The following is a 14,210-nucleotide window of genomic DNA, read 5'->3' as shown; positions in this document are numbered from 1 at the left end:
GTGGTGTCGCGGCCTATAGCGGGCTCAGGTGTGTGGTTGGGGGGGGGGGGGGGGGGGAGCGGTGATGGAGCCCTGTCACAGGACTCTGAGTCTTTAAGTACCTGCTGTCAGTCTTGGGGAGCTTTAGCAATGGCTGCGTGTCCTATGGCAGGTCCCATCAGGCAGAGAGTCCTTGTAACCAAAAAAAGAGAAGGTCTGGTTGTGCCTGACAGTAGCGTGCTTGAAGAAGGATGGGCCTCAAAGGAGAAGCAGTAGCTTTAGCAGTGGTTAAGAGGTCTGGATTAGGAAGAGCTCAGAGCAGAGGGACAGGGTAAGGTGATATAATGTTGTTCTTGCTACACTTTGAATCTAAAAAGAAATGCTCCTTGCTATATAGGTGTAGAGCCCCACAGCGGCTTATCCTTTGATAGTTTTTGAGTGCTTTTCTGCTAAACAAAACTGAAGGAGCAGAGCTTTATCTTTTGTCTGATGCAACCTCATTCTACTAGCTTGTTTCTGACAACTGTTTCCCTCCTGGGCTTTCTTCTAGGACCATCATCATACATCCCTTTGAAACTAAAGGTACAGAAACTTGAAAGCCGTGTGTTTTAGGCTCAGGGTGTTGGTATGCATTCTGCTCTTCAAAGGCTAAGGTGCTATATTACAGGTTTTCTCATTGCAGTCATCTAATTCATACAGTGAATGAGTTGCCATGATCTCTGTTTATAAGATGAGCTTCATAACCTTTTTGTCTCTATTTCTTACAAATAGAAAGAAAAACATAGTGAGCGTGACTTCTCTGTCAGCTACTCCATGAATAGCTGATGCTCACAAAGCAAGAGGCAGAAATCTTTCTTCAAACTGAGTGAATGTATATAAAACAATAAATGAGTTGTGATGAGAAAAACAGCTTTGATGAAAACTTGAGCCAAGAACAATAGCTTGGCAGAGAAGTTTAAACTTTCCCTGATATCTCTTTGGGGCGTAGACAGTTAAGTTTTTGCATTTGTAAGGGAAACATGGCATTCCTTAAAGCTGAACCTCCTCCCTTGGGTTCCCACTGAATGCCTGAGAGATGACAGTAGAGGGTGTCTCCAGAAGGCTAATATTAAACATGAGGAATTAGTACGGAGCGAGCAAGCACCAAGTGAGATTCCAGTTTTGACCACAGACTGAGCTAAAAAATTTTGCATCAGCAGCTGTGTGTAGTTCCTTACTCACTGGCTGCATGCAACTCCTTCTGTTCAAAGGGTTCTTGTGTGCCCTCATATTAGTAAATGCACCTGCCCTTTGTGTGATGTGTGAAAGACAGGCTGCGCTTGAAGGATAAATTGGCTTCAGACAAACAGAAAGTGCTGAGGCAGTGTAACACAGGATAAATTAACCTTAAAAGGGCAGACATGGTTCAGACACATTGCTAACTGGTTTGCTCTCCACAGCAGTAGGAGCTAAGCTTGCAGGGGAGCTGATGGACTAAATATGTGGGCAAGTGGAGGAGACACAGGCAGGAAATGAGGAAGAAAAGGGGGGAAATAGTGTTTATAAAGCTTTAAGGGGGCTCTGGTTAGTTCTGAGAAAGGGCTTTAGCTAGCCCCACCTCTATTTTTAACTCTGCTACTGTATGACTTTGGGAAAGTTATTTGAACAATTCAAGCCGGGTGCGAGTCTGCAGGCAGAAGACAAACCCATCAGTACTGGGTGCAGTGTGGGCACCCACCCATCAGCTCACCACACCCTTTCCTGCTCGCCCTGTGGCCGCGGGCAGCCCTGCCAGCCGCTGCAGCCCCGAGTGAGGGGAAAGGTAAAAGGATTGTGTTCCAAAATGCTGATAACCCCCTGCACCTGGCACGACTTGGCAACAGAGAGGTGGTGGAGAGCAGTTCTGGCACTGTGTCTCCTGTGTGCCAAGGCAAATGCCCTCAAATGGGACATTGAGCTCTGGGAGCTGCTCTCGATAGTGTTTGGCTTGTAGCTCTGTCTCAGCCTCATCTCTCGTAAAAGGTAATATTTACTTATGTAAAAAGGTCTTGGGCATACTTTGCGTGGGTGTTCTGAGTTAAAAACTGTAAGTCAGGGCAAACAGATCTTCAGGGTGAACTACGGGGAAGCAAAGTGCGTGTGCTGTGTTATTACAATTCTTTTCAGAACAAAAAGTGTGACCCACTGCTCCTTGCTGCTGCTGAGCGCCTGGTTCAGCCAGTTTGAAAAAGCGCTGCCAAGTTTTTGAGCTCAGTCCTCCTTTAGATAAAACCTATCCTATTCCTTTCCCTGGGTTAGGTGTTTGTGGTATCTCAGTGAGTCAGTAAGTTGTGCATTTGGGGAATGCATCTCACAACTGTTAGGGTAAGCATTTAGCATGGCTCTGCTGGAGGCAATTAGACTAATTAGTTCTTCCCAGGTGACTTAGAGTTGCAGAAAATGGCTGAGCTATTTAGCCTGAAATATCAATGGGAGGCATTTTCATAGGGGGTAGGATCTTGTATTTAATGGTTCCTGCATGTGAATTTTGCTGCAGGATCTGTATCTTGGTCCTTAATTTTATCGCAGTGCCTAGTCAGGAGGGTCCCCTGTACCTGGCAGATGGGAGACATTTGTTATGGCTTTGGGCTCTTCTAGGAAAGCTGCTGTTTGCTGGCATGAAGCAACTGCTTCACCTGGGTGACTGCGAGATCCCAGTACCTTGGTGGTGCTTTGAGAGCATGGAGGAACAAGGAAGTAATTTCTGTATTTAAAAAATAAAATAAATCATTGGAAAGAGTAGTGTAAGTGTTACAAGAGGTCTGTTCCCACCATTGTGAGGTCCTGCTCCTTGCTGGGTGAGCAGTGACACTACCGTGTGTCCTGCCATGCAGGTGTCTCGTGGCAGATGGGATCACCTTGGTGTCAAAAAGCGAGGACACAGGTCTGGGGGGGTCCAGACGAAGCCCCTTTTCCCCTACACCCCTCGAAGAGTAAAGCCTGAGGAGTAAACCCTGCCGGAGAAGCCCGCAGCTGCCGAGGCCGGGACTCGAACCGGTGGCTCTCTGATAAGGACCCCCTTTGGCTGCCCGCCGCGTTCGCCGGGCGGAGGCGCTCCGGAAGCGGAAGTGTCGGCGTGGGTCCCGTCGCCGTTGCCGGGCGGAGGCGCGGGCCCGCGGCGGCTGCGTCCCGTCGCTATGAGCGCGGCCGGGCTGGTGTCTGCCACCCCGCCGGCCCCCACTCCGCCCGGGGCCACCGCCACCACCATGCCCCCTGGCCCCGAGTACTACGAGGAGGAGGAGCTGGAGAGCGCCGAGGAGGAGGACGGCGAGCGGAGCGCTCGGGCCCGCGACTCCGATGAGGGTCGGTAACGGGGTGGGCTGGGCCGCAGCAGGGTGGAGAGGGGTCGAGGGGAGTTGAGTGCTATGGGAGGGTGGGGAGTGGGGCAGGGGGGAGAAGCGAGGGTGCCTGGGGCTTACGGGGGGTGACGGCGGGCTCTCACCGCGGGGGCGGGTTGAAGAAGGGGAATTCTCCGGAATGGAGCGCTGAGGAGGTGGAGGAGAGTGTCTGGGGAAGGAAGGCCTGGGTTGGGTCTGGTGAAGTGGTCTGGAGCAGCAAGAAAACACGAAGAAAAGTGCCTGTTAAAATGCTGGGGTTCCCTATGGAAGAGTAGAAAAGTGAAGCTGATGGAGAGGTGGGATTGAAGTGGTTTCCCAGGGGAAGAAGAGGCAGTGAGAGAGGGAGAGAGCACTGAGGGGGTGGGTTTGGGTGCATGGGGCAAAAGGGTAAAAGTAGGGGAGAAATCTGGTGTATGAAGCTTGGTTATATTTCTGTGTATGAAGTTTGGTTATATTTCTGTGGTGTGAAGGGGCAGGGGGGAAGGAGGCAGTTAAAGTAGAAGAAAAAGTGGACAGAAGTTAGGATGTGCAAGAGGATGTCCGAGGAAAGCGGGGTTTTGTAGAAGGACCAGGAAAGCAGTGGAGAAGAGGAAATGGAAGTAGAACCCAGAGTATTCTGGGGTGTAGGGTCCATAAAAATAACAAATAAGGGAGATGAAGAATGACCCTTCTACAGTATCTGTTGCTCTGGTAGCCAGAGTGCCCCATCCTGTCTGGTACATTGATGAATGAGGTGCTGGAGCTCAATCTGTAGATCCTCACAAAGGATGGCAGCATACTGGTCATGGGGGGCTCTCCGTGGCTGCACATGAGTATGGAAGTCCTTTATGGTGACCTAGACATCTCTTGTTTTATATTTGGTCTGTTGAATTTTATCTTAATACATGTGAGCTTAAAGCATTTGTTCATAGATAAAGAAAAATCTGAAGATTTAAGGGACTGGTGCCCCCTGTCCACCTGTAGGGAGTACAGCTGTAGTTTAGGCTTTACAGCTGTACCCTGCCTACTACAGCTCTGGCCTGGAGGCACAGACCTCTCCTTGGGGAGGAAATGTAATTAATTCTTAGCTACCCATGTCTTACAAATAAAAGCCTGAAAAGGCATCGGAGAAAACTAGCAGTCCCATATGGGTTTAATTTGTTTATAGTTTGTATTATCTATTCATAAAATTGGGGCTATCTTTATGGTACTGCTGGTCTTTGTTACGTATAGGTGTTGAAGTTCTTCTGTGTGACGTGCAGGGAGAAGTCAAGTTCAGATCACAGCAAATAACTTTGTTATCTTTAGCAAGACCTTTGTGGTCAACCCTGACAGCATCTAGTCATAGTATTTTCATTTTGGAGCATTTCAGGTCAAGATGCAGAACAAGTTACAGTTGTTTCAGCTTTTGTCTTCCATACTGTATATTATGTCATGGGTGAAACTATAGGAAGAAGTCTGTGAAATGGTTTTTAGACTGTTTCTGTCTCACCTTTGTGAGTGTTAATGTAGAGCCTGTTGTCTTAAACTGGGAAGAAATCACCAGAGTAGCTGAAGTTGTTTAGGCTTTGATGTAAGCTTCACTGTAAAACTACCAGAGGATTTACGTAGATTTACTTGCAGTTGCAGGAAAGAGATGAGGTGGTTCATTAAACAACTGAACTCATCCCTCCAGAGGCCTATCTGGTTGTGTATTTGAGGCTAGATTGCCTGAGATCTGGGGGTTTTGTTTATTTGTTTCTTTGTTTTTAAATAGTTTACTACTTTGGTGTTTTTAAATACTTGTTTAGTTTTAACAAATTTTTCTTTACCTCATTTAGACACTGAGGATGCCAGTGAAACTGACCTGGCAAAACATGAGGAAGAGGACTTTGTAGAAATGAAAGAACAGTAAGTAACTCATTCTAATCAAAAGTAAGGTAGTGTTCTGTTTATTTGGGGTTTGGGTTGTTGATTTGTTTTTTGGGGTGTTTTTTGGTTGTTTTTTTTTTTTTTTTTGCATTAAACTTTGCAATGTTTTGGGCCAAGATTGGAGTTTTTAAGTGCCTATCCCAATGTATTAGCAAAAGAGTCCATATACTTGTATTGTTTCTCTCCTCAGTTGCTTTCTGTGTTCTGTATTCACGAAACTAAGTGCTGCTACTGTTTTGGACAAAGAGATAGGTACCAGTTTCTGGGAGCAGCTGAGTTTTGCTGTAAATGAATCCTGCTGCAGACAGATCCTTTAAATAAAATAAAGGATCTACTTTAAGCCAAGCAAGATGCCTATTAAAATCCCTTAAACAACAGAATGCTAGTCCTGTCCAAGAAGACAGGCTTTTTGGAGTCTTGAAATAGTTTCCCTTGATGTTTAGGTGTATTTGCAGTATTTTGTGCTCTTGCTTACTGGCAGAGACGTGTTTTAATACAGGAAGACTTCGCTCGTGTTAAACCACAGATATGTGAGAAGGGAAATGCAAGTGCATGATCTTTAAGGTCCCTTCCAACTCTAACCATTCTATGATTTGAAGTTTGCAACAGCATCAGGAGTGGACTTTGGGTTTTTTTTTTTTATAATGCCAAGATCTATGTCAGGAAATACCTTCTGTTTTATAAGTATGGAACTAATACACAAAGATTAAGACTTGACAAAGTGGCAGAACGATGCTGTTGTAAAGTTTCTGGCGTCTGTAGATCTAAATGTTATTTCAAATTTCAACATTAACAAAAAAACCACCAAAGTCCTATTTTAGCCTGAACTGCTTACAAAAGAATTGGTTTGGGTGCATTGTAAAACCAATGGGGTGGCAGGGTTTTTAAACAGACTTGCATTTGAATAATATTCTTTTAGTTACTGTTTGTTTCCTGAAGTTCTTCTGAAAAGCTTTTAATCCTGTATAAACACATTGTAACCTAAACAGATGGTGAAATAAACAATGTAAGTTTGTTTTTTCAAAGTGAAGTTTTGAGTTCTCTGTCTTTGCAGGATGTATCAGGACAAACTGGCATCTCTGAAGAGGCAGTTACAGCAATTGCAGGAAGGTAAGCTTTGAAGGGGGTAGCTTTTTTCTTCAAAACAATTTTCAGCACTTTTCAAACATGGATGAGGGTCTTGAAAGATGTAAACAGCATCCTTCACTGAATGCTGGCTCTCAGTCATGCTGCTGAGTGAAAACTGTCTGCTTTCCATCCCTCTAAACACTTTTAGTTAAGCCTTTGTGTACTAAAGCATTCCTTAAAAGGAGTAGTTGGCTTTCTGAAAAAAATGAGGAACATGCTTATCAAAATAAGCAAACTAGAACTATAGTTTTTTGATTTCAGATATTAGTATTTGTGTTTCAAGTGGTATATGGCTCCTTGAGAAAATGTAATACTTGAAATAAATTGTGGATCCCCACTGGAATTTTATTTTTTCCAACTTAGGTACTCTTCAGGAATACCAGAAAAGAATGAAAAAGTTGGACCAGCAGTACAAAGAAAGGATACGAAATGCAGGTAAACTGAATTTCTAAGACACTACGTATAACTTTAACGTCCTTTTAGGCACGTGAAGAAAAATAATGGTAATTCTGTCCTTTAAAGAAAAGGAACTTCTGGAACAAAGGGTTCTTCTGCTTCCAAGGGTATAGTGTAGGCTTTTTTGAACGTGCACGAAGCATGATGGGATCTATCTTGATTCCCCTCCTCTTTAATCAGCATTGTTTGCTGACTGTTTATTAAACAGTTTTAGTCTTCATTGGTGTGGAACAGCGCAAGTGGAAAAAATGGTTTAATTTTTATCTGCCACCGTGCCTAACCTACAGTCCCCCACTTTGGCTTGTTCTTTGTGCAACTTGTCTGAAACCTTCAGGTGCGTTGTTTCTTTCAGTTTGCAGAAATGGAAAGTTAGGACTACACACTTTCCCAAAGATCTGGTTTATGCCCTGGAAAAAAGAGTACAGAGGGTTTGCTGCTGAAGCTGTTCTTCTGTACAGCTGTGACACGGAATGGGCTGCTGGTACTTTGTGTTCTGGCACTCTGTTTCAGGAGCAAAGGCCCAAGTTAATTTTTAAAATGCCCAGCTCTCGGCCCATCCAGGGAGCCTTTATTGTGTTACTGCAGAGAAATGGCTTGGAAATCAGATCCGTTTGCTTGCCCTCCGTCTTTCTTGTTTGTTCTCTTTCCAGTAGGTTCTTATTTTGGATACTGAAGCATAGAAGCTATTATGGGGAAATAGGAGATGTAACTGTTCTTCCTTTAGAAAAGTTGGATGAGTCCTGTAATGCCTGGACTGTTACTCTGGGAAATATGACAGGCAGTGGCTAAAATACTCCAACCTTTGAATAGTATAAATTGTGTCTTTCTAAAAGTGCTTGGAAGCGTAAAGGATTTGTTTGAGGAATTTAAGTAAATTGAACTACTTCTTGTTAAGAGGAATCTGTCGTCTGAGGTGAATTTCACGTACGTTAGAGCTGCATTCTAGTAATATAGGGTTGCTTTGATAAAATTAAGCCTAACTGCTAACTCGTATTTCTGGCTGGCACAGACCAGTGTTGCAGCAACGTATTTCTTCCACAAGAGGGCAGATGGTGATAACTTTCAACTTTATGATTAAAAAATCCAACTGCCTAGTAATACAGGAAGAATGGTCTTCCCATGTTGAGGCTTTGGGTTTGTATTTTTGATAATTCAGAAATACTAAAGCAATAGTTGAGGTTTAGCTTGTATTTGATTACCTCTGTAACACTGCTTCCATGCTCAATTAATTGGTAGAGCTCTTTGCAAGCAAAAGGTTTGATTGATTTATTTTTTTTTAATTGGGCCATTATCATCTTTGGTTTCTATTTTGTTGTTTTTTAAAATTATTTAAAAAAAAAAGGGCACAGTACTACAGTGTTGCTACTACAGTATTCTCCAAAATATAGTTGAAGCCTGTGATCTTTACAAAAGCTTTTACTATTTCGGATATTGCCAAAGCTTAATATGCTGGTGGAATATGGTGACTTGAGGACTGATCGGTTGCATTAGTTTGCTGTTATGCCACTACCCTGAGTAAAAGCTTTGGTTTGGGCATTGTGTCCTCCAGGAAACACAAGAAGGATCCCATCCTGCTTCATTTCAAGTTGTTAGGAGTTGGAAAACATCAGTAGCAGAACTATTTCACACCCAGAAATCCATAGGTCTGACTTGAACTAACCATTGCCATGTGTTAGAACTTAACCGTCAGTGAAACATAACAATTTCCTTGCTTGTTCTCTCGGGCATAAACAGCCTGAAATCAGACACATGTGAGTTAAGTAGATGAATCTTCTAACAGCTGCAGAATTATTTCTGTACCATTCATTGCTGAAATCCATGAAGTTGGCTTTAGCTGTGAATTTTTGCCGGCCATACATTCAGCTACATGTTTCGAGCTCCTATCTGGGAAGTTACTATCTGATACTAATTGGTTGTAATTAAAATGGAAGAAAGATGGACTACGTGCTTAGTACTGCTGGGAACACTAGCTGAATCGAATAGTATGAGATACTGCTGTGTGAGCTTTGCAAATCTGCTTGGCAATCTATAGAAAACTTCAATTAACTGCATTTTTGTGGATTTTTTCATAGCTTTTCATCATTTTTTCATTTTCACTGAAAACAGCACAAAACTGCAAAGTGAGAGAAGAGGTTGGATGAGTACATAGACTGTTCAGTTCACTGCCTCTCCTGGCTGCAATATTCAATGATTTCAAATGTTAGGAAAGTACTTGTGTGCATCTTTGAAGATAATAAATTAAGTCTTTCTTGTCTTTCAGAACTGTTCCTCCAGCTGGAAGTAAGTACTCTTAATTTATCAAAATATATATTAATGAGATGGAAGAGGTATAAACCTCCTGTTTGATCAACGAGTACTTGTGCTTGTTCTTCCAGAAGGCTTGAAGAAATTTTCTTTCTCTAGCTAGCGTTATTACACTTGAGATGTAGCACAGCCTACTGCTGGTATTACTTCAGGTAACTTCTGGACTTTGCCATTAAAATAGAATTAAAAGAAATATTTACTGTGCTTCTGCTGTATGCTGGCTGTGCATTTGGCTTGTTTCAAAAGCTTGTTTAAGGTAAATGATAGTGCTATTCATAAATCTGAAGAGCTCTTTGCTAGAGGCTTCGTATGTTATGCAATGTTAAAATGTTTTTTAAAAATAATTAATTCTTTTGCCAAATAGTACTGCTTACTTAGTCATTTTTAGATGGTTTTCTGTTGATTATGAATATTGATAATCTTTAGAAGTGGCTTCAGTTTTCAACTGAAAAGGTAATCAATACAGCAGTTGAAAGAAGCTGTTGTGATATCATTAACGTGAGCCATTGGTTCCTTAGTTAACCTTTTTGTTCTTTTGGTTTGCATTAGACAGATCAGGTGGAAAAAAATTATGTCAAGGAAAAGAAGGCAGCAGCGAAGGAGTTTGAAGATAAGAAAATTGAGCTTAAGGAAAATTTGATTGCGGAATTGGAAGAGAAAAAGAAGATGATTGAGAATGAAAAGCTGACAATGGAATTAACAGGAGGTAAAAACAAGATAGGCATCTATCATTTGTCTTATCTGCTCTGCTACTGCTTAGAAAAAAGATATAAAGGTAGCAATGCTGGTGTGTACAGACAGCTAGTGTGAAGGCTTTTAAAGCTTTCCAAATGCCAACAGTTGTAGAACACAAATTGATGGTCTTTTAATGGAGAAGGATGTTCATAATAGAATTCAGTGACCTGAGTTACTAACAGGTGAATCAAAATAGTGCCAGTGAAGCAGCGGAATGGATAGGCTTTCTTATATGCAGGGAAAGGGGCTGCTTTAGTTCCTGTGATCTGGCAATAAAACTATTGAGAGATGGCTCGATATTGATCTAACGAGCAGTGCCGGGTTGTAAACTCTGTCCTTTTTTTTTTTAATCCAGTAATAGGTGTTCAAGAAGTTGAAGAAAGGCAAACAGTAAAGGTTGAAATGTGCTTCTTAAAGCCAGAAAAACAGATTTGTGAGCTACGTTTGTATCCAGACTCTGGAAAATGGATGTTAAATGGGTGGATTTCTTTCCTGAGACCAGTTGGTACCCTTGGTGCCTTGGCAATGCTCTTTGCAGTAATTGACACAGCCGAGCCAAGTAGAGAGGGGTAATTAGCCTCCTTCACAAATTGTGTTGCTGTGATACTGAACCAGAAGTCTGATTTGATTCTGTTTTTTAAGAGCAACTCCCTCGCTTCGTGGACAGTGTTGGTTGTGTTGCTGATGCCTGTCTGTGAGTTAGACCTTTCATATCTTTCTTGCATAGTATCTATAGAAGTATGTAAACTAACAATTTAATTAGCATTCAGGAGCAAGAATTTAAACCTGTTTGGACATATTGAAGAGTGTTCTTGGCTTGTATAAATTGTTAGGGCTAACGTGGTCTGGAAAACACCTTGAGCTGTGCTGTTTCCCCAGTCTTTTTTTTTTTTTTTAATTATGAAGTCTAGTTCAATCTTACAAACTGTGCCTTAGCCTTAACTTTCCTATTGTTGTCTTATGCCTGTGTCTGTTGGCTACTAAGTTGGGATATGGTACTAATCTTGCAATCAGGTTTTCATTCTTGGATCAGGATCCAACTAGATCTTACCTGCGGAAATCTGCATACCAGTGTTTTAGGAGTCTGAAGGAATACAATTTCTCTAGCAGCGGGATGTCTGTTAGCATCAGGATTTGGATTTTCAGAGGCTGAGGAGGGGTGAAAAGAAGTATTTAGTAATCTGATTTGGGGTCTAGATTAATCCTCTTCAGGGAAATGTGCCCCCACATTGTTGTGTGTCCTGAAGAAATGACCTATTTCATCAAATACAAATCTAGGAAAAGGCATGTAAGTAACTGTGGAGAAGAGATCCATTCTGTGGGTGTCAGCCCTCCCTTATCTCCTGCCTTCCAGACTGGCAGAAACGCAGTGTGATTTCTTTAAAGTAAAGGATTTTGTTGTGAACACCTGCTGGAGGCTAAGAAATAAGAATGCTGGAACATGTTGACTTGATGGTTTATAAAACCTATGGAAGTTCAGCATACACAGGGGTGCAAGCTAACCTGATGAATCTGCTCATCTGTGAGTGGTGGGAGAGTTGCAGTTTCATGAGGTTGCAATAGTTGCCTCCTGTTCTGAAGCATTGTCTAATCTGGTTCTTAATTATTAAGCCTTATGCAAGACTACGTTTGAGGTTATATCTGTTCGTGCTTTAGCAGCTCTTCAAAACTTCCTTTATAAGGTTTCATGACTCTCTTGAGAATGTCAGAGTTCTTCAGATGTTTAACAGTCAACGTTAGACTCTCAAACACTCTTTTCTTCTGAAACCTTTGTGCTGACTTGTCACAATTTTAAGATACAGGATGCTAAGATAGAGAAGAAAATCGATCTCTCTGCCTTATTCACATTTTAAGCAATATAGATAACAGCTCTGTGACAACTCATTTGAAGCTAATTTTTAAAAAGGAGAAAAAGCCTTCTTGACTTGGCTGCCTATTGCCTTGAGTAAGTGCTTCAAAACCCGTCCTCTGAGACTCTTGTAAATCAGTCTTAGCAAATGAGAAGAATTGCTTGTACTCAACATAGTAAGTTACGTTTTTAGTGTCTGCAGGGCTACTAATGTTCAGTGGTTTTCAAAATTCAGCTTTGAATCCTAGAGATAAGGTTTCCTTTGGCATGCACTCGGTGAGTGGCACTTTAATTTTTTTTTTTTAAGCTTTTATCATAACATTTATTCCCTTGATGTGCAGCATGGTCATCCTTGTTCACCCTTGAGATAAGGAGAAAGGTAATTTGGTGTGGTCTGAACATGTGTAGCTGCTCAAGGTTTTGGTGTCTAGAGGGAGCCAAAGAGGCTTTGCAGACTTAAGTGCTACCTGGGATGTGATTCAGGTGCACTTAAAGATGAGTAAATAATTCTCAGCACATGGAAAGTGAGGTGAGATGATGCGTTTAGCATTTAAGATGTATTCTTTTGCCTGTCAGTTCAAGATATCTTCATAAATGGAGTGATTTGTAAGAGTTTAAGTAGTTCAGTTAAGACTACCTGTAGACATTTGGACAAACTGTAATTTCGGATAATTACTTGGTGATGAGACTTGTATTTCAATTTTAAACAGTTTTTTCTTTTTCCCCAGTGCATATGCTACAATTTATTTCCTGTCAGCTGTGGCTCTGTGTGTTATTAATTAGGTTCATTTCATTAATCATAATTTGAAACATTTTGAGATAATCTGAATTTAAATAGTATTTGTGTTTAAAATTGCTCCAGCGGACTTGTATCAATCTTGAATGGAGTAATTATCTGTATTCCTTTGACAAAGCTATTTTTCTGGCTTAAAGAAAAGAAACAGAGAGCAATTGATTTGTAGCTGATGTTTTTCACGCTATTAAATATCTGTGTTTTGTTACCAAAGAACTCCATGAACTTTGCCTTTTGAATGACCTGTTCAAAAGCAGGTAGCATTAGCACTAAAGAAGCTTGCCCTGAATCCTTGCAGCATTATCGTGCTTGTTATCGGTATGTGAAGGAGCTGTAAAATTGCCCCCAAACCAACTGTGCCGCTTCCAGCCCACAAAAGTTGTAACCATGGCATCACAGTGCTGTTTCTGAATAGTGACCTAGTATGAAAGAGAACTTGAATTCACTGTCAGCAGTTCCAGCTTGGATGCTGGAAGCTATCACAAAAAAAAATCCAATTTTCTGTATGAAAGAGGAAAGATTATTTTCCCTGTGTAGAAAGCTGATGCTTCTTACTCCTTTCCCTCTGGTCTTATCAGCTCTTCAACTTCATTTATTCTACAGATTCGATGGAAGTGAAGCCTATTATGACAAGGAAACTGAGGCGGCGACCAAACGATCCAGTTCCTATCCCAGACAAGAGGAGGAAACCTGCCCCTGATATCCTTTTACAGAGTCATTGGAGGGCTATTGTATTTGAAGCCAGTATGCCACCTGCAGCTATGGGTTTTTTTTATATAGGAAGGAAAACGAAATGAGGTGCTAGGATCAGATTTGAATCTAGGAAATATTGAAGCACAATTTGTTGTGTAATGTGTGATAAACTAACGTAACACAACCAGTCTCTGGAGATCCCTCAGTATCCTAACTTTAACTTTACAGTGTTGTGAGATAACTTTTTTTTTGTCAGTGAGAATAGTTTGAATTCTTCAGGCAATCTTTTCCACAAAGGAAAAACTTTAAAAGAACACTGTATATAAATGCTGAGGTAATTGATTCCATAGATAGTAAATGGCTTTTTACATGAGCCAAAGCTTTTCTCATTTCAAGATATGACAAAACATTTGCCAGAAAGATCGTATTTGTCATATCAAACTAGTTTTTCCATTTCTGATAAAGGCTTCAGATCTCTAATCCAGAGAGATGCATAGCAAGAGAGAGGAGTGCTAGGTTTGTTCTTTGAATAAAAAAAAAAAAAGATGAAAATCCATCCTGGTTTTATATATCACAGGAGAGAAAAACGTGTATATAATCCTTCTCTTCTGCCTTGTTGCATGTTTCTTGTAATTAAAATGTTCCTTGGCTTCTGGAAATACATTTTTGGCTCCTCTGATGATAGGCACTTTCTCTATTTGTATATTAAATTCACCTGGAGAGGAAGGCAGTGATACTTGCTTCGCAGAGCCTCATTAGATTCCAAGCTCGTATGGCCTAAATCAGATTAAAAAATTTACCTTATGACTTCTGAGTGACTCACACTTTTCTGAAGGCAATATCAAACCTTGACCTTCTAGAGTTCGTGTGGGATGGTCACGAGCATCTCCAGTTTTAATTAACCTCTTTGTGGTTGGAGATCCTGTTTGCTCTTTCAGGAAAAAAAAAAAAATCTATTTATTAGTGCCCTTATCTCATCCAAAATAAATGAGTTTCATAGTGAACATGACCTAGTAATTGAGCGTGA

General features: G+C 41.3%; 1 protein-coding gene across 2 annotated transcripts in view; it reads left to right on the top strand.

Moving 5' to 3' along the window:
• The first annotated feature begins 3,057 nt into the window (after window positions 1–3,057).
• SUDS3 (SDS3 homolog, SIN3A corepressor complex component) overlaps window positions 3,058–14,210 on the top strand; it is a 36,752-nt gene continuing 25,599 nt past the window's right edge. For both annotated transcript variants that reach the window (XM_054219355.1, XM_054219354.1), the window contains exons 1-7: window positions 3,058–3,300; window positions 5,135–5,204; window positions 6,280–6,335; window positions 6,717–6,788; window positions 9,070–9,089; window positions 9,663–9,819; window positions 13,094–13,189. In XM_054219355.1, coding sequence (XP_054075330.1) covers window positions 3,135–3,300; window positions 5,135–5,204; window positions 6,280–6,335; window positions 6,717–6,788; window positions 9,070–9,089; window positions 9,663–9,819; window positions 13,094–13,189 — 637 coding nt within the window. In that variant the 5' untranslated portion in view covers window positions 3,058–3,134. The remainder of the gene's footprint in view (window positions 3,301–5,134; window positions 5,205–6,279; window positions 6,336–6,716; window positions 6,789–9,069; window positions 9,090–9,662; window positions 9,820–13,093; window positions 13,190–14,210) is intronic.

The sequence above is a fragment of the Rissa tridactyla genome, chromosome 13 (genome assembly GCF_028500815.1).
Source record: "Rissa tridactyla isolate bRisTri1 chromosome 13, bRisTri1.patW.cur.20221130, whole genome shotgun sequence".
Classification (NCBI taxonomy): Eukaryota; Metazoa; Chordata; class Aves; order Charadriiformes; family Laridae; genus Rissa; species Rissa tridactyla.
Note: the sequence above shows the minus strand (reverse complement) of the source record. Positions and strands in the feature narration are given on the sequence as shown.